Source organism: Trifolium pratense, linkage group LG1, assembly GCF_020283565.1.
Source record: "Trifolium pratense cultivar HEN17-A07 linkage group LG1, ARS_RC_1.1, whole genome shotgun sequence".
In the NCBI taxonomy this organism is placed as follows: Eukaryota; Viridiplantae; Streptophyta; class Magnoliopsida; order Fabales; family Fabaceae; genus Trifolium; species Trifolium pratense.
Genome location: NC_060059.1, coordinates 3,286,741 through 3,305,099, shown reverse-complemented (window position 1 = coordinate 3,305,099; position 18,359 = coordinate 3,286,741). Strand labels below are relative to the sequence as shown.

Below are 18,359 nucleotides of genomic sequence, written 5' to 3'. Positions count from 1 at the left end.
CATTTAATAATTTAAAAATAAAATATTATTTAATTATATTTTAAAATACTTATTTTACTTTTATTAGTGTGACCAAATCCAAATTATTTGATCACGTGACCACACAAGAATATCTCCATATTACGAGTTTGGGACTCAAGCTTTACGGCATGTGTTTCTATTTCCGTTAGCGCATGAATATTACTTTATGTTCTAAGGTTATTCACTACTATCTACTCACATTATCACATACTAGTGGCCAAACGGGCACGTTCCGTGCCCGTTTGTGTGATCGGTATTTTTTATTCTGCTAACGTGTATATATTTGACTATTATGTGTGGAAAAAAATCATTTGAAAAATACACACATTGTAGTAGAAATAAGACAAAAAAAATTCAGCACCATAAGTAATACAAAAAACTTAAAAAACAAACATGTTAGCAATAGAAACCAAAGAAGAAACTATTAAACCACTTGAAAAACATAAACATTGTAGCATAAATTGAAAGAGAAAAGAAAACAAAAATTTTATTCTTTTTCCCAAATACTCCAATAGAAAGCACTTGCTCCACGTATATGTTTGTTGATCCCATGATCATACATTAATTTGTGAAGACAAACATTCACATTATGATCCATACTTGAATGAAACTTTGGATATAAAATTGCATCATACAAAAACAAACGTTCACATTTACTCCTTTTCTTTTGTCATCGACAATGCTGCTTAACATGAAGGTTTAACATAAATTCAATCAAGAGTTAACAAAACATCACTAAAATGTAAGGACTTGATATTCTTATATACAACTTTAATCATGAGGTAATTCAAGAGATGAATAATCTTATATTTTTCATCCAACCATGACATAAAGGAATGATTTAACACGTCATAAAGGCAAAAAATTACAAATAAAATGCACTTGTGTATAATCTTATGTTTTCTTTTCTCTTTCAACAAATAAGATTACTACTAAGAAAATGCACTTGTTTGACCCTATAAAAGAATGCACATGTTAATTTAAAATATGCTCATGGCTACTCATAATATTTGTTTGTTCACGCCATTATTTTCTTCACCATCTTCATTGTGAGTGATTTGAGACTGCAATTTCCTATTGAATTTATATTTAAAGAAAACAACAACCTATAGTATTGATTTGATAAATTATTCCAAAGTGGATTGTTAAAATATTTAAAAGGAAAAGGGCTAACATTTTATCAAGTAATCGACTTTCACGTACACAACCTAAAAAAATTCCTCCTATGCATGATAAACTTTATGAAATCAAGAAATATTATACTTTTTGAACATTAGATTTACTCAACAAAAAAAAAATCAATTTTTTTTTTATTGAATAGGAAAAGTAACTAAAAATTGAGTAGTTCTAAAAGAAAGACAAACAATAAGACAACATAAGAAACTCATTAAACCAATCGAAAAATACAAAGAAAAACATGTACATCTTTCACATCATTATAGAAGACTACTTTTTTATCTTCCACTCTCGCTCTTTGTCTATATCTTTGTATTTGTTGCCTCCACCCGTCGTCTCCATTCCAACCCTTCAATTGTCTCTCATGAGTCATCTCTTTTATGGTAGTTAATTATTACTTTTCTCTTTAATTACCTTTGTTTTTCATGCACCATTAGTCTCAAAATTTCCTTTTATAATATCAAAAGAAGTTAACGTTCTGTCAGGTTTGACTAAAGAAAAAAATATACACATGTCAATCAATTCAACATGAAAATTAAAAATGAAAACTTAACCAATAGTAATCTAATATAAATTTTAATGTTTGATACCACATACTCAACTCTCAAACTTTAAATTCGGGAGAAAAAAAATTGTTCACACCAAAACATTTAAAGTAAAATAAAAAGGTCATCCCAAATACGTTTACATCAAGATTCAAATCAAAATTCAATGAAAAGAATTTGAATAAAAAGAACACTACTGATTTTTATTTTTTGCAAAAGAAAGAAAAGTTATGGTAAGAAAAACAAAATAACAACGTTGAGAAAAACAAATGAATAGTTCAATATAATGAATTCTTTATAATTAAAAGTAAAAAAATGAATGAAATGATTGCATTATAATTGAAATATCTAATTATATTTTAATATAATTTTCAATTTCTCTTCCCACCATTCCAATGTATACCCCATATAAATATAAGCATTACTCATAGACATATATAAAGAAGTTAACGTTCTGTCAGGTTTGACTAAAGAAAAAAATATACACATGTCAATCAATTCAACATGAAAATTAAAAATGAAAACTTAACCAATAGTAATCTAATATAAATTTTAATGTTTGATACCACATACTCAACTCTCAAACTTTAAATTCGGGAGAAAAAAAATTGTTCACACCAAAACATTTAAAGTAAAATAAAAAGGTCATCCCAAATACGTTTACATCAAGATTCAAATCAAAATTCAATAAAAAGAATTTGAATAAAAAGAACACTACTGATTTTTATTTTTTGCAAAAGAAAGAAAAGTTATGGTAAGAAAAACAAAATAACAACGTTGAGAAAAACAAATGAATAGTTCAATATAATGAATTCTTTATAATTAAAAGTAAAAAAATGAATGAAATGATTGCATTATAATTGAAATATCTAATTATATTTTAATATAATTTTCAATTTCTCTTCCCACCATTCCAATGTATACCCCATATAAATATAAGCATTACTCATAGACATATATAAATATGAAAGTTTAGAAATAGTATGGTGGAAGATTTAAATTTGAAATTTACTCTAATGAAGAAAATGATTGAATTAGAACAACAATATCACAAAGAAAAAAAAATAATGTCATACATCTTTTCTGTCTAAAATTATGACATTTTCTATGTCCTTGTGGAAGTAAATATTTCTTTTGTTAGCCATTTAAAGGAATTGAATTAACAAAAAATAAATAAATAAAATGAGAGACAAATATGGAGAAACCAAAGATAGAAGAAGACACAGAGAGAAGAAATGAGAGAGTGGGGAAAAAAAATAATAGTAAAGTCCTTGCAATTAGTCATGATGAGAGTTGGAAGTCATACCTTTCTTCTATCATTATGAGATTTCTCTCATAGATATGAGAGCATTACAAAATAACCAATTCCTCTCTCCCTTTATCTTTTTGAATAACCGAATGTGGGTGTGGTGGTTATACTTCATGTAATTTTTTTTAATAATCAAGTTTACACAATTTACAATTGTCGTTGTCATACATATAGACATATACATATGATAAACATTTCACCATTTTTTGCATTAACTTTCATGTGCATATATGTCTTTCATCATTTGCCAACATCGCCCTAACCTCTCCGAATAGTGGGCACGTAGACATATCATTTTTAATAATCTTGAAGAAAAATATGAAGAATGAAGATGTGTAAATAAAATGAATGGAATAAATGGATGGTTTGGTAGTTAAAAAGAGTTGGTTTTGGAAGTTAAAAAAAGTTTAAAAAATAAAAAAGTTGGTTTTGGAAGTTATGGTGTGGAAAAAATACTAAGGGAAGGGTATTTATGGTATTTTAAAAAAAGGCTACACCAAAAAAAGTGTTTTCCCTTTATTAATGTTATAGATAACTTTCATGTGCATATATGTCTTTCATCATTTGCCAACATCGCCCTAACCTCTCCGAATAGTGGGCACGTAGACATATCATTTTTAATAATCTTGAAGAAAAATATGAAGAATGAAGATGTGTAAATAAAATGAATGGAATAAATGGATGGTTTGGTAGTTAAAAAGAGTTGGTTTTGGAAGTTAAAAAAAGTTTAAAAAATAAAAAAGTTGGTTTTGGAAGTTATGGTGTGGAAAAAATACTAAGGGAAGGGTATTTATGGTATTTTAAAAAAAGGCTACACCAAAAAAAGTGTTTTCCCTTTATTAATGTTATAGATAATTATTGTATCTAATTCTTTTTATTAATATATTCAATAATAATTAAATTATGTTTTGTTCTCTTGACCCAAATAATTATGTTTTTTCTTATAAATAAAAAGATTAATTTACGACAAAAAATAATTGCATTTAATTAAAAAATAATTGTTTTTTGTCATAGTCAACTCTGTTCTCCAAGCAATAATCTTCGTTCTCGATGCCAAGGGTTTGAGCAATTAGACGTCTCAACGACAAATTTCTCCGATCGGGCGGCTGGGCGACGAACAAATTGTACAGTGGAGGGTTTGAGCAATTAGACGCCTCAACGACAAATTTCTCCGATCGGGCGGCTGGGCGACGAACAAATTGTAGAGCGGTGCATGGACATTAGGCATGGTAATAAAATCCATATCCGCGGGTACCCACCCAAACCATACCCGCTTTGACGGGGAAAACACGAGTTGACTGGGTTTGAGTTTTCCCCGATTTCAAAAGATGGGTTTGGGACGGGTAATGGGTACATTAATACCCACCCCGAACCCGCCCTGCTTATACTAAAAATTAGATTTCACCTCTTTTAAATTAGAAATGCTTAAACAATCTCTTATATTACGTTCGTATATTTAGTTTTTATTTTAATTTGAGTATTAAACAATCCATTTTTTCTATTTTTTTTTTCTTTATTTAAAAAAATATTGTTGAGGGAAAATAATTTTGGACATTTAACTTTTTTTTAATAAAAAAATACTAAAATATAATCTAAATTCATATGGAAAGAGGCGTAATGGGGATACCCGAAACCCGATGGGGATACCCGATCCCGTTGGGTATGAGTTTGAGGTTATCATTTTTATCCCTGCTCAAATTTGGGATGGGTTTGGGGAAACCCAAACTTTATGGGTTTGGGTTTGGGGAGGGCAAAACCCGTCCCCGCCCCATTGTCATGCCTAATAGACATACACTCCGGCATTTGCAAGAAAGCGTCAGACCACATGGGGCGGCAGAAAAGTAATAATATTGTAAATTTTATGTGATCATTTAAATACAATATGTTTTTTTGATAGACAGATAAAATGACGTCTGACATAGAAATTTTGACAGATGAACTAAGATTTGTGGACATTTAAATATAATAAGTAATTTGATAAATAATATGTACATAAAAAAAATACATAATATAATAAGAGTTTCCTAAAAATAAAATAATAGGGGTTAAAATATAGAATCACTATGTATTTTAATCATATATAATACTATCTCTGTCCCTAATTATAAGACTCTGTTTGACAAAAATGTACTAGTCATTTACCTTGTTTTGACCGTATATTTTTTATAATATATAAATATAAATATTAGCATATAAGATCTTGTTTAATTTGTTTTGATGAGTATTTTCAAAATATTAAATTTTTATAATTTTTACTAATAGACGATTAAAGATATTAGTGATCAAAATTGTGCATTGGCGTACGTGCAGTGGTCAAACAGGGTCTTATAATTAAGGACGGAGGTAATATTCAATCTCACATGACATGCATGATTCAAAGAGTCATATTTAATATGTAAAAAAAATAAAATAAAGATATTATTTCTTTACAAGATATATTGATGGACATATTGTTGTTGTGTTATTTGTTATTGAAATGCATGACTATAGTCATATTTACCTAATGAGAATGAGAGAAAATTAATTAAATGTGAATTATCTAATATTTAAATTGATTTTTAATTTAAAATTAATAATATATTATTTTTGTCATATTTTCTTTAATTAATGATTGTTTATAAATAGAAAGATTAATAAACTTGCCTATCTTATGATATTTCTGACTCTAAGGATAAATATGATTATTTACTTCTTGACAAGCAAGAATAAGCCACCTCTTTGTAGTTCTACAAGGTTCAATAACGGTTTCAAATCAGAAGAAGAAGTAGGAGGGACAAAAACTGGTTGACTTGTTGAACAAGTTTCAGGAATGGGAGGAGAGGGATTGCTTGGAATGCAAGGAACAGTGGCTGATGGACTATTAGGAGGTGATGATTGAGAAAAAATAATCCCATGAAGGAGTAGCAGATGAAGTAGAAATAGGATAAGGAAGAATAAGCCACCTCTTGTAGTCCGTGCACATAGTCTCACAATGTAACCATCACGGTAAGGAACCGCAACTCTTACACTTTGTGCTTATGAAAAATTGGACACCCTATATAATCCAAAGGTTTTGATTATTTAAACCTTAAAATAAACACTAAATTTCGTCTCAGTTGTTCACGTCTATTTTGTCATACACCGATCTATTTTCAACCCATTAGCATGCACATTGAACTAATAAAACAGTCTAAGATGTAAGATTGGACATCTGCTGGTGGCAATGGATCCGTGATAGCCTATATTATCATCATAGGATTTGATTTTGAGTCTAACTCAACTAATTGTAAACATGATGACATGCCTGCAGAGACATGAGGAGTGGCATTCTTGGGGCATAATACTGTACATGGATAAATTAAAGCATCTCCTATGTGAAAAGATCATACAGTCATGCAATCAAGCGTTAAAGATCATCCGATAGTCCTAATTTAAATATAGTACTTTTAAATTATTAAATAAAAATTAAATTTACTTTAATTATCAAATTCTTTGGTTGCACCTGATTAGTGAACAATTCAATAAGTCTACTAAAGCGGAGGCAAAAAGGCTACCCTCCTAAAAAAGTGAAGTTATTTTTTTATAATGCTTCTTATTTTTTTATCTTATAGCTTATTTCTAGGTCACATCGTTATTAAAAAAAATGATTAAATTATATATTGAACCATATATGTGTGTACTAGTTGGAATTAAAGTCCCCACACAAGTGATAACAATAAGAGAAGCAAACTGCGTTTATTCATTTATTTATAGTGATAGTAGTGACATACATAAATCACCATCACACAATTACATAAATTAAGAGGCAAATTAGAAACGCAGTAATAGTTATAGGTAGATGAAGTAAAATAGCACTACTTGTTGCCCTTGTCCGCAGAATGAAGGCCACTAAAGTATCCTTGAGGGTTACTTTCAAATGCACCACGAGAGATGTATGATCCACCACCACCTGGCGCTTTCATTGATCCGCCGCCGCCACTGCCAGCAGTCGACCCTTTGCTTCCACCACCGCTGCTGCCACCAGCACCTCCTTTTGCACCACCACCACCACCACTACCACCTTTGCCAGCCATATTTCAAATGATAAAAAACACAATTACAAATATGAGAATTTTCTAAGGATGTGATAGTAGTAGTACTAGTATACAATTAAATAGTAATTGGCTCACTATTTATAAAAGAAAAATTGTGAAGACAATGGTTGAGGCCGGTGAAATACTTGGTCAAAATTAATTAATTAGTCTTATGAGATAAATATATGCTTCTCATACTTCCCAAATATTTCATAGTTTTCAAGAGATAATTGTAAACATGATGACATATGCCTGCAGAGACATGAGGAGTGGCATTCTTGGGGCATAATACATGGATAAATTCTTTGGTTGCACCAGATTAGTGAACAACTCAATAAGTCTACTAAAGCGGAGGCAAAAAGGCTCCCCTCCTAAAAAAGTGAAGTTATTTTTTGACAATGTTGCTTATTTTTTTTATCTTATAGCTTATTTCTAGGTCACATCGTTATTAAAAAAAATGATTGATTAAATTATATATTCAACCATATATGTGTGTACTAGTTGGATAACAATAAGAGAAGAAAATTGCGTTTATTCATTTATTTATAGTGATAGTAGTGACATATATAAATCACCATCACACAATTACATAAATTAAGAGGCAAATTAGAAACTCAGTAATAGGTAGATGAAATAAAATAGCACTACTTGTTGCCCTTGCCCGCAGAATGAAGGCCACTAAAGTATCCTTGAGGGTTACTTTCAAATGCACCACGAGAGATGTATGATCCACCACCACCTGGCGCTTTCATTGATCCGCCGCCGCCACTGCCACCAGTCGACCCTTTGCTTCCACCACCACTGCTGCCACCAGCACCTCCTTTTGCACCACCACCACCACTACCACCTTTGCCAGCCATATTTCAAATGATCAAAAACACAATTACAAATATGAGAATTTTCTAAGGATATGATAGTAGTAGTAGTAGTAGTATACAATTAAAATAGTAATTGGCTCACTATTTATAAAAGAAAAATTGTGAAGATAATGGTTGAGGCCGGTGAAATACTTGGTCAAAATTAATTAATTAATTAGTCTTATGAGATAAATATATGCTTCTCATACTTCCCAAATATTTCATAGTTTTCAAGAGATAAGTCTTTACCGAAGAATTGTGTGGTCGGTGGTAGTATTTACTAATGCAAATCTTGAAAATATCTATATTAATCCTTTATTAATCTTCATAACAAATTTTAGCTAGTTAAATGTTAGCATATGTGCCCATAAAAAAATACTATTGCATTTTAGGGGTTGAACCAATTAATTTGACAAAACAATCCGAGGTGTATGGTTCGATTTTCTCATACTTTGGTTTTGCTTGATAAACTAGTTTATAGCGGATGAAACATGATTGACCCTGAACTAACTCAACCAAACACAAAATGATTAATAAAATAGATGACGAGTTTTTTATTTCAAATTTCAACTTGTCTCACGTGTTGGAAGTAAATTGTAAAATTATTGTAGATGTAATATTTAAGACTATAAAGTGTTACATCTATAATTGTTTTAATTTAGTTCAAGTGCTCAAAATTTTAATGTAGATGGGAATTTAATCTCATGTGTTTAAAGTTAATTATAGATACACACTTGTGACATCGATCAGCTATGTATGTATATGTACAAGTAGATCACAAAAGAAAAACCAAACATGTTACGTACGTTAGTTATTTTTGATTAAAGGAGATAAAAAATTTCATTAAACATGCAGAGAATCAAATAAACAAAAAGATTTACTAAACGAAAACAAGCATAAAAGAGGATGGAACAAAGTAAAGTGCTTAATTTATTATAGATCAGTATTGTGTCTGTCTATAGGCCACAAACTTAAAGATTAATCCTTATTTATCCATTTTGCAAATACCACAGTCAATACAGAGTTTGCAAATACAGAGTTTTAAAAACATTAGGGGTGTATATGTAATTAGGGGAGTGTGAAAGATAGCTAAACAAGGACATATATATTACGACCTATCATTGCAATATATATATATATATAGATAGTAGGATGAAAAATGGTGCAGTTGGTAACCATAAGAAATAAAACATGTTAATAAGAATACTTTAAATAACACCATTTTCTTGATACTTTATAGGATCCAATTCTCTTGCGTTTTATGTTCAAATTATGTTAGATCATGAGAGTGAAAATCAGGTGATTTTATGACTAGAGCCAAAGGTAATCCCAATGTCTTTATTAGGAATGGTATACACTCAACTCAACCTCTACCGTGTATTCTTGATACATCTAGTGAGTGTATTTTTTGTAAGTTATTTAATGAATTTTGTCCTAAAAAAATGAGAAGGGATTTGATTTATTATAGCTTATTTCTAAGTCACATCTTTAGTAAAATTTAACTATTTCAATTATCACATTAACCACGGTGGTTTTGAAAGTTGTTTATTAGAATTAGAATATAGAAGTTAATATAGAGTGGAATTGAAATCCTCTTAATCTGATTCCTTACGAAGAAAGTCCGACTCTCTCTACTCAATAGCGAATGGATCCGGGCAAGAAGCTAATAGTACCGGCTCAATAGCTTCTCAAAAAGGTTCTAGTCATCCCCGTGCTTGAAAGGTTCAGTGTTCAAGAAAACCTTGACAAATAGAACGAGTGTTAGGGGAGTATGGAATCCTCCTTCTTACGTTAGTTAGTAGTTAGAGATTAGTTAAAGTTTGTTGCCTAGATAGTTAGTTTTGTTAAGTCATTACAAGCTTTATATATAGAACAATCTATATAATCAATAATAATTCAATATGAATACTATAGAATTTTTCTACATATTAAGCTCTCAAGCTTACTTCTCTTCTGAATTGGATCTTCATCTCTTCGATAGCATAGTTTCTAAAATTGTTAATAGAAATCGTGCAAGAAAATGTCTTATAGCTTATTAATTTTTAAGTCACATCATTGCTAGTAAAAATCGTGATTAATTATATATTCAACAATATATTGGATTGGAATTGTAAATGAAATTATGATAATGATAAGTTGATAAGAATAAGAGAAGTAAACTACGTTTATTCATTTATTTATAGTGATAGTAGTGACATAGTACATAAATCACCATCACACAATTACATATTTATTATTAATGCAAAAATTGAAAACGTAGATGAAATAGCACTACTTGTTGCCCTTGTCCGCAGCATGAAGGCCACTAAAGTATCCTTGAGGGTTACTTTCAAATGCACCACGAGATATATATGATCCACCACCACCCGGTGCTTTCATTGATCCACCGCCACCACTGCCACCGGTTGACCCTTTGCTTCCACCACCGCCACTGCCGCCACCAGCACCTCCTTTTGCACCACCACTACCACCTTTGCCAGCCATGTTTCAAATGATCAAAAACACAATTTCAAATATGAGAATTTTCTAAGAATGTGATAGTAGTAGAAGACTAGAAGTAATATTATAGTACAATATTTAAACGGTAATTGGCTCACAATTTATAAAAGAAAATGTGAAGATAATGGTTGAGGCCGGTGAAATACTTGGTCAAAATTAATTAATTAGTCTTATGATAAACATATGCTTCTCATAATTCCCAAATCTTTCATACTAGTAGTTTTCAAGAATCAACATATGGGTTTTGCTAGTTTTAAGACGGATGAGGAAAATTTATGAGATAGTACTACTAATGTTTAATCTTAGGGAGATTTAAAATACTAATACTCTGTATTTTGTTTGGTTCATAAGTCATGCTCATGTTGATATTGTTTGTCTGAACTTGAGTTTGAATTGGAACCTCGCGATTATATATTTATGTGAGTAAGTTTATGTAATGTTTGTCATTTCGACTACATACTCAAAATAATAGTAATTTATTTTGTTTGGATAATAGTGAATTTTTAAAATTTCTCCTTTATTTTTTCATGTAAAATTAAGTACATTTCTTATTTCCTTTAGTGCTAATAAAGTGACATATTCTAGGAGGAAGAGAGTATGAATCTTAATGGTCTCTATAATTTGTCAAAATATGTAAATTGGTCATGTAGGTTTCACTATTTACACATCAGTCACTATACTTTAAAAAATTTGCAATTGTTCTCTGTAATATTTCAAATTTTGCAATTTTTTCTATATTATCTCAAGTTTTATAATTTGATCCTATTACTTTTAAAAGTTTATAAATTGGCCCACCTAATTTTTAATATTTGCAAACTTGTCTTTCCTTTTTCCAAAATCTAAATTTGGTCCCATTTTTAAACCACTTTACTTTTGATATTTATATTCTTATCCAAAACATTTGAAATTGATAAAATTGATCCAACTTAAATAAACATTTACTCTATAAAAAACTGTATACGGTAAAAGATGTAAGTGAAACATTTCAATTACTTAGAATTTTCAATAATATGGACTAGATACATTAAATTTTTAATAAATCTAAAAAATAAAATTTCTCTTATATTAAGGATCGGAGGTGTAAAAAACATTAATTTTTTCACTTTACACTTATAATATTTAATTCTTTGCATTTTATGTCCAAATTATGTTAGATTATGGGTAGTGAGGGTGAAAGTTATGTCTTTGAGGTGGTTTATAGCTAGGGTCAAAGGTAACTAACCAGTGCCTTTATTATTAGGAATGGTATGCTCCAGTCCAGCTCTACCTACCCGACCCTTGTACGTATATTTTATATCAGAATCCGTATAAGAGTGTTTACATCACTAGCTACTAATGTATGTGCATTTGATTGCTGGCATAAAATTACTACTAAGTAAATTCAATGACTTAGCTCTTCTTGCTGGAGTGGCATTTTCTTATGGCTCTTGTATTAGGTTGAATACTTCTTGTACTTTTTTTTATTTGGTACTCCTATTCTAATTTGTATAATAAATTTTTCCTAGTTTATATTGACTCTAAAGCCAATATTTTCGGCAATAATGTTACTTTACCCGTTCACAAGAGTATTTAGATGAAATGGTGGGAGTTTTAAGTTCAATCTCTGAACATATATGTAGTAGTGTTATTAAAACTTTTAGGGAGAGTTTGTCACTTATTTGGGTCGCATAAAGTTCGATGAATTAATCTCTGCAATTGCACCAGAGGATACTCGGTTTACGCCAAAAAGAAAATGTTACTTTATCCATATATAGTGTTGTAGGTGGGTGAAGAAATGTCAATGGGACGGAGATTGAGCGATAGTATTGAACAACACATGACGAACGTTTAAGGTATTGAACAAACTTTGTGTTGTACGATGTTTGGTGGACAAAATGTTATTTTGGTATTTTAGAACACGTGTGTAGAGGACAAAAAGTTGTCCCATGATTCTCTAAGGGACAATAATTTTAGTTTTTGTCCTGTCTCTTGGCCCCGGTTTGTCCAGTACAAAGAACAATTTTAAAATCAAACACAGTACAACAGAAATTATCTTGTTCAATCCCTTATTTTTTAGCAAATCAAACGTACACCTTCATAAAAATAGCCCAAAGTTATTGTATCTAAACAAATTAAAACTTTATAAATGAAGAAAATTTAATTGAAGCATTTGAGTATGTTAATTATTAATTTGTTGGTTTTTTCAGGAGCTTGGAGGTGAGAGTCAAATTCAAGATCACCCTTATCACCACATGTAGAATTTTAATTACTCAACATCATCTACCTAGATTTAAAAAAAAAAAAATCAATTACCACATGGAGACACACTTTAAAAGAAATTGTTAAGAAAAATGTATAAATTATGAGTTAGACAATAATAGTACTATATGATAGAATATTATAGTTATTTCGTGTATATAGCTGACACTACTACTTATAGTGAGATAAGATTTGGGTTGTTGTTATATAATTTTTTTTTTAACGCAATGGGTTGTTGTTATATTAAAAAAAAGAGAAACTTGGAGTTGTTGTGTATTTAATATAACAAAACTACGTCAATCTTTTATTTTAGATACATTGTACATTGTTTTATTTTCTTGCTAAGCTAGTTCATCATTTTGAATCAGTAAAAAATAAGTTCGTTATCCTTTTGAACGATTCGCACAATACTCCTTTTTTTTCTTCCTCTAGAACGATAAAAATATACTAGACAAATAACAAGTACAAGTATACACTATACATCCATCCAATTAATTAAATATGAATTTCATTTCATATATGTTGCTAATAAAATAGCTTATCATATTGTATCAAAAAAAATAAACAATACCTTATCATGAATAACGCGCAAACTTGTTCAGTCCACAAATGAATTTTGTACAGATCAATGATCAATAACTAATATAGCCACACCTACCTCATATGAACCAACCAAATTAATCTCTATTTCTACCTAAATATTCTCTGTAACGAACTCTATTAACATCATCACAAATCTATCATATCACACTACATAATATAATCAATGTTTCAAATCTAAACTAGACATCAAATCAATGAAATCTTTTAAGCTGTTTTAAATCGTTCGAATTCAGACAAAACTGTGCCCGAACAATTCAAATAACTGAATCACAGACAATACAGTTCAATCGATTAAATCGCGGTTTAATTTGATTTTTGAAACATTGATAATGATAATCTACTAACTTGAATTTATAGTCTACATTTAATTCATTTATCTTGACCTAATTGGTTCTTCATTTATAGTCTCCAAAATAGGTTTCTTTGATCTACAATAACTTAACCTATAACTAAACCCAGAATCCACACCTTCCAAACTCAACCTCGGAACACAGTCGTTTTGATCATTAACAACACCATCATCATCACCCTTAACAACTTCTGAATTACTCTCATCCGGTTGTACACGTGTCTTTCCAGCACGTAACCGTTTCGCAGCCGAATTCGCCGCCAAAAAAAGCACCGCCATGTCAGCACCGGTAACCATAGAGTTAAGTCTTCTCATAGGAAAAAATATGTAAACATTTCCAAATTCCAATTCTTCATCAGCAGCAAGAGGAGAGAATCTTCTAGAAATATGAAGAGATCGAGAATTAACTAAGAAAAAATTAGGATTCTCTAACATAAGTTCTGCAGCTTTCATGATTTCTCTAAATTGTTTGACTTCTCCAGTTGGAAGAATTACTCTTGTTGCTTTTGCATTCCTCATCAATGGTGGTGCTAAGGTGCATGAAACGTAATTTCCCATCACAATTGATAAAATTAGCTAAAGCTTTTATTAATTTGATTTTGTTGGAATTAAATGTTGCAAGCTATAGAGAAAAACAGAGGTGTGTTGAATTTGATGATTGTTGATCAAGTCTTGGTTTGAGTGCGGAAAGGAGAAGGTATCAAGTGTATATATATAGAGGGGAATGAAAGAATATAGTCAATGGAATATAATAATACCAAAATTGCTTCTAGAGTATGTTGTGTATGTCTCTCACACAAATTAGTTAAGAAAAAAAATTCCATTGGAAAAATCATTTTTTTTTACTTTTAAAAGTTGAGTACAATGTATTTAAAAAAAATGAAGAAGTTGACTACATAAATTTCAAATTACTTTTATTTGTTTTTTTTTCCCACCTTTTATTTGGTTTTTTTAATTAGTTAACATTTTTCTATTTTATTTTATGGAGAGTTTATTATTATTTTTTTTACCAAATTTTGTGATGAATGTTAAGGTGTGTCTTAGTGCACATGTTATAAAACATATGTAGATTATCTCCAACCATCTTTCTCATGTTTTTTATCATACATCGATCTCGATTATTTTTATCCACCAATTAATATCATTGATTATATATGAGAATAGATTGGATGTTTGGTCATGAGAGGACAACTGGGGGGAATCATTCACATTAGACTTAAGTAAAAAAAATAAAGAGTTGTACATCACAATTTTACCAAAAACTAGTTGAGATTGTACAATACCATTGTATCATTAGAAATGATAAATCCGTGAGAAATTCAATTTTAAAATATTAACCTTAAAACTTGTATATTCAATTTTTTTTTTAAAATAATATTTTAATATAAAATTTATGTTTTTAAATTATTTTTATGATGTCTATAGGTCATAAATTAGTATATTGTTATTTTATTTTTGACAGCAATTGATATTGTATTTTATGGAATGAAAATGAAATTGGCATGTGCGTGTGTCTGTCTGAGATTTGTTGACCGGTGTGTGCATGCTGGAAATGGAATGATGGGTCTTTGGGAATGCGCGTAGAGAAAATGGGAAGAAGGTGCAAATGCAATGTGCATGGTGCAATTTGTGGTTTAATTTAATTTAATTTGAGTTTATGGTTGTCACACTTAAGCTGAAATTTCGTCGTGAATCAGTAAACACAGACGCGTGTGGCCGTGTGGGACCCATTCATGTTTGTTTGTTTCAATTTCAAGCCTCTTCTGGCTCACCACCACCCCACTAGAGGAGTATTTTCTAATTAAAATCTTTTTCTTTGATCATTGCCTTGCTTATTTTATTGTCATAGGATGATGTACAATAGAGATAATCATTTTTATTACTTTATTGGACTTACTTCATGTGTACACATCACTCATTTATAAGATTATTTCATTTTCACTTTTTCATAATTACGTAAATTCGGTTTAGAGAAACCAAAAGCGCTGACATTCCGTTTATAGAACCCAAACGACTCCTTGACAGTTAAACCATGAAAATATCAAAAAATAATCGGTTTAAATTGAACTATACTTCTTTTCTTCACATTGAATTGAATTCATGGAAGCAATTCATAATTTCTTCACCATGAATTGAATTCATGGAAACAATAATATTGTTCTGATTTATCTTCGTTCACAAAAACTACTCCTAAACATATGATGTATAGTTTGCACTTTGTTGATGCCATTACTTATTGCACACTTCTATGCATTTTGTTTTTCATCCCATCATTGCTAAGATTGTTTGCTGCTCTTTGTTTTGGGACTGTCTTCTTTGTTTTGGATAGAGTTGGTATGGTTATGAATGAGTTCATATGGACACAATTAGAAATTTCGGTTTCTACAAACCGAACTTAAGCATTTTCGTCAAGTAGTTACCGAACCAAAGTGTTTTCGTCCATTAACTACCGAAATGGTTATTTTTTTTCTTTTCAAAATGAACATATTTCGGTACGTTAAAATCGAAACCGTGTTTTTTTTCCCCTTATAGCTGCTAAGCAAGACAGTTTTTTTACAGGGAAATTAGTATGTAACGCATTTTCGGTTTCTAAATACCGAATGTATTATGATTCGGTTCGTGAAACCAAACCTGTTTGGAAGGGCATTTTTGTCACATTGGGGGCCTTAGAGTAATATCTGGGGGCCTAAAAAGTAATTTTCTAAGTTCACAGCTTCGACGAATAGCCCATGAAGTAAACTAACAGGCCAGCCTACTAATAAAAAGCAGATTTTTCTTTTTCTTTTGATTACCATGTTAATATGTATGAAGTTTATTAAATTTTATTTTCGAAAAAAAAAAAATTCCAAGAAAAAGGGTAAAAATTAGTTTTTAGGCTAAATTGCACTTTTGGCCCCCTAAGTTTCAGAAACTTGCAATTTTGACCCCTTATGTTTCAAAATAGCACTTATAGCCCCCTAAGTTTCAAAAAGTTGCGATTTTGGCCCCTTATGTTTCAAAATAGCAATTTTGGCCCCCTAAGTTTCAGTAGTTGCGATTTTGGCCACCTATGTTTCAAAATAGCACTTTTGGCCCCTATCTTTACCCCTTTTGCAAAAGGTCAATTTTGATCGAGTCAAAGTTGATGTGGCAAGTCACTTAAGTGACTCAGTTGCCACGTCAACATTTTTTGTCATCTTATAATTAAAAAAACTAAAAGAATAAAAAATAAAAGGAAGAAGTCACATGCTTTAAATTTATTCTTTCACTACGTTAAAAAAAATTATTCTTTCACTAACACACATATATAATCTCAAATCCTAAAGAATTAACCAAATACTTCGTGACGTTTATTCAAAATGATTTTTCACTATACGTAAAAAAAAAAAACAAACCTAATTCCAAATCCAAAAATAGGAAACAATGGAAATTGAAAACTATTCGTGCTTTTTGTTATGTCTTTTTAATTATGTAATGACTTCATATATGTAATGACTTGATTTGTTATGTCATTTTGATTTAGAAAAGTGTCTTGAACTTCCATTTAGAAAAGTGTCTTGAACTTTCATTTTGCAAAAGGGGTAAACATAGGGGGCCAAAATTGCTATTTTGAAACATAGGAGGCCAAAATAGCAACTTTTTGAAATTTAGGGGGCCAAAAGTGCTATTTTGAAACATAGGGGGTCAAAATTGCAACTTCCTGAAACTTAGGGGGCCAAAAGTGCTATTTTAAAATATAGGGGACCAAAATCGCAACTTTCTAAAACTTAAGGGACCAAAAGTGCAATTTAGCCTAGTTTTTATAAAGATGAGAATAGGTATCATTTTTTATAAGCAAAGATTGCGTTAAAAACAAAGTATAAACAAATTACTTAAATTATCCTCCATATTGTCTTGAAACCTCAATAGACCATACTAAACCACGTCAACATCAACTTCTTCACTTTCACTTACTCGACAAAGTTTGATTAAAAATTTCTAAATCTATCATTCTCCTTTGATAAACAAACATGCTCACATCTAATCCAACACCATTTTTTTATCATCCAATCATCCACCCATAGAAAATTGCAATGAATTTTTATAGTTGATTGATTGATAACTCCTTTAACTGCCTTAAAAAAAGAAAAGAAATAAAACGACGAGCTAAAAATACTTAAATTTATCAAACTAACTCTATCACCAATTGACAACTGACGATCATTTCAACTACTTAACTTTTTTGTCTTAGACTCCACCACCGACTTCCACGTATTTAACCTTCTCGAATTTGCACCCACCAATAACCCCAAAAACATAAAAGCAATAGCTTCAGTCTAGGATAACAAAAAGTTCACAAAAATATTTAACATTTAAATATTAATCAAACATATATTTTAAAATATCTAAGAAAAAAAATTGAATCGTGATAAATAGTGCTCCATAAAAATGGTTAAGGAAAATAAAAGCAAATGTTTCAAGTAGATTTGTTTTTTTTAAGGCATTGACTATACTCCCTCCGTCCCAAAAAGAATGACCCAGTTGACCGAAACACGCATGCCAATGCATAACTTTGGCGACTAATATCTTTAATTGTATAATAGTAAAAATTATAAAAAATTGATATTTTGAAAATACTCATCGAGACGAATCTAACAACATCTTATATGTTAATATTTATTTTTATTTATTAGTAGAAAAATATGGTCAAAACAATATATATGAATAGTGCATATATTCAAAATGAGTCAT

The 18,359-nt window shown here is 30.2% G+C and overlaps 4 protein-coding genes across 4 annotated transcripts; all 4 read right to left on the bottom strand.

Annotated features, from left to right (window-relative positions):
- Nucleotides 1-6,766: 6,766 nt before the first annotated feature.
- Nucleotides 6,767-7,168, bottom strand: LOC123885519 (glycine-rich cell wall structural protein-like). The gene has a single exon (XM_045934803.1). It carries the CDS (start codon nt 7,101-7,103, stop codon nt 6,885-6,887), a length of 219 nt encoding a protein of 72 aa, XP_045790759.1. The 5' UTR covers nt 7,104-7,168; the 3' UTR covers nt 6,767-6,884.
- A 456-nt stretch (nt 7,169-7,624) lies between these two features.
- On the bottom strand, nt 7,625-8,011 carry LOC123885529 (probable H/ACA ribonucleoprotein complex subunit 1). Its single transcript, XM_045934811.1, has one exon. The coding sequence runs from the start codon at nt 7,961-7,963 to the stop codon at nt 7,748-7,750; it is 216 nt and encodes a 71-aa protein (XP_045790767.1). The 5' UTR covers nt 7,964-8,011; the 3' UTR covers nt 7,625-7,747.
- A 2,220-nt stretch (nt 8,012-10,231) lies between these two features.
- Nucleotides 10,232-10,517, bottom strand: LOC123885507 (glycine-rich protein DOT1-like). Its single transcript, XM_045934794.1, has one exon. The coding sequence runs from the start codon at nt 10,442-10,444 to the stop codon at nt 10,232-10,234; it is 213 nt and encodes a 70-aa protein (XP_045790750.1). The 5' UTR covers nt 10,445-10,517.
- Nucleotides 10,518-13,275: 2,758 nt separating this feature from the next.
- Nucleotides 13,276-14,420, bottom strand: LOC123885496. The gene has a single exon (XM_045934783.1). It carries the CDS (start codon nt 14,205-14,207, stop codon nt 13,674-13,676), a length of 534 nt encoding a protein of 177 aa, XP_045790739.1. The 5' UTR covers nt 14,208-14,420; the 3' UTR covers nt 13,276-13,673.
- Between the last annotated feature and the right edge of the window lie 3,939 nt (nt 14,421-18,359).

Excerpts from the sequence above, each read along its gene's own strand:
- LOC123885496 (XM_045934783.1), bottom strand. The coding sequence starts at position 14,207 with ATGGGAAATTACGTTTCATGCACCTTAGCACCACCATTGATGAGGAAT.
- LOC123885519 (XM_045934803.1), bottom strand. The coding sequence starts at position 7,103 with ATGGCTGGCAAAGGTGGTAGTGGTGGTGGTGGTGGTGCAAAAGGAGGT.
- LOC123885507 (XM_045934794.1), bottom strand. The coding sequence starts at position 10,444 with ATGGCTGGCAAAGGTGGTAGTGGTGGTGCAAAAGGAGGTGCTGGTGGC.
- LOC123885529 (XM_045934811.1), bottom strand. The coding sequence starts at position 7,963 with ATGGCTGGCAAAGGTGGTAGTGGTGGTGGTGGTGCAAAAGGAGGTGCT.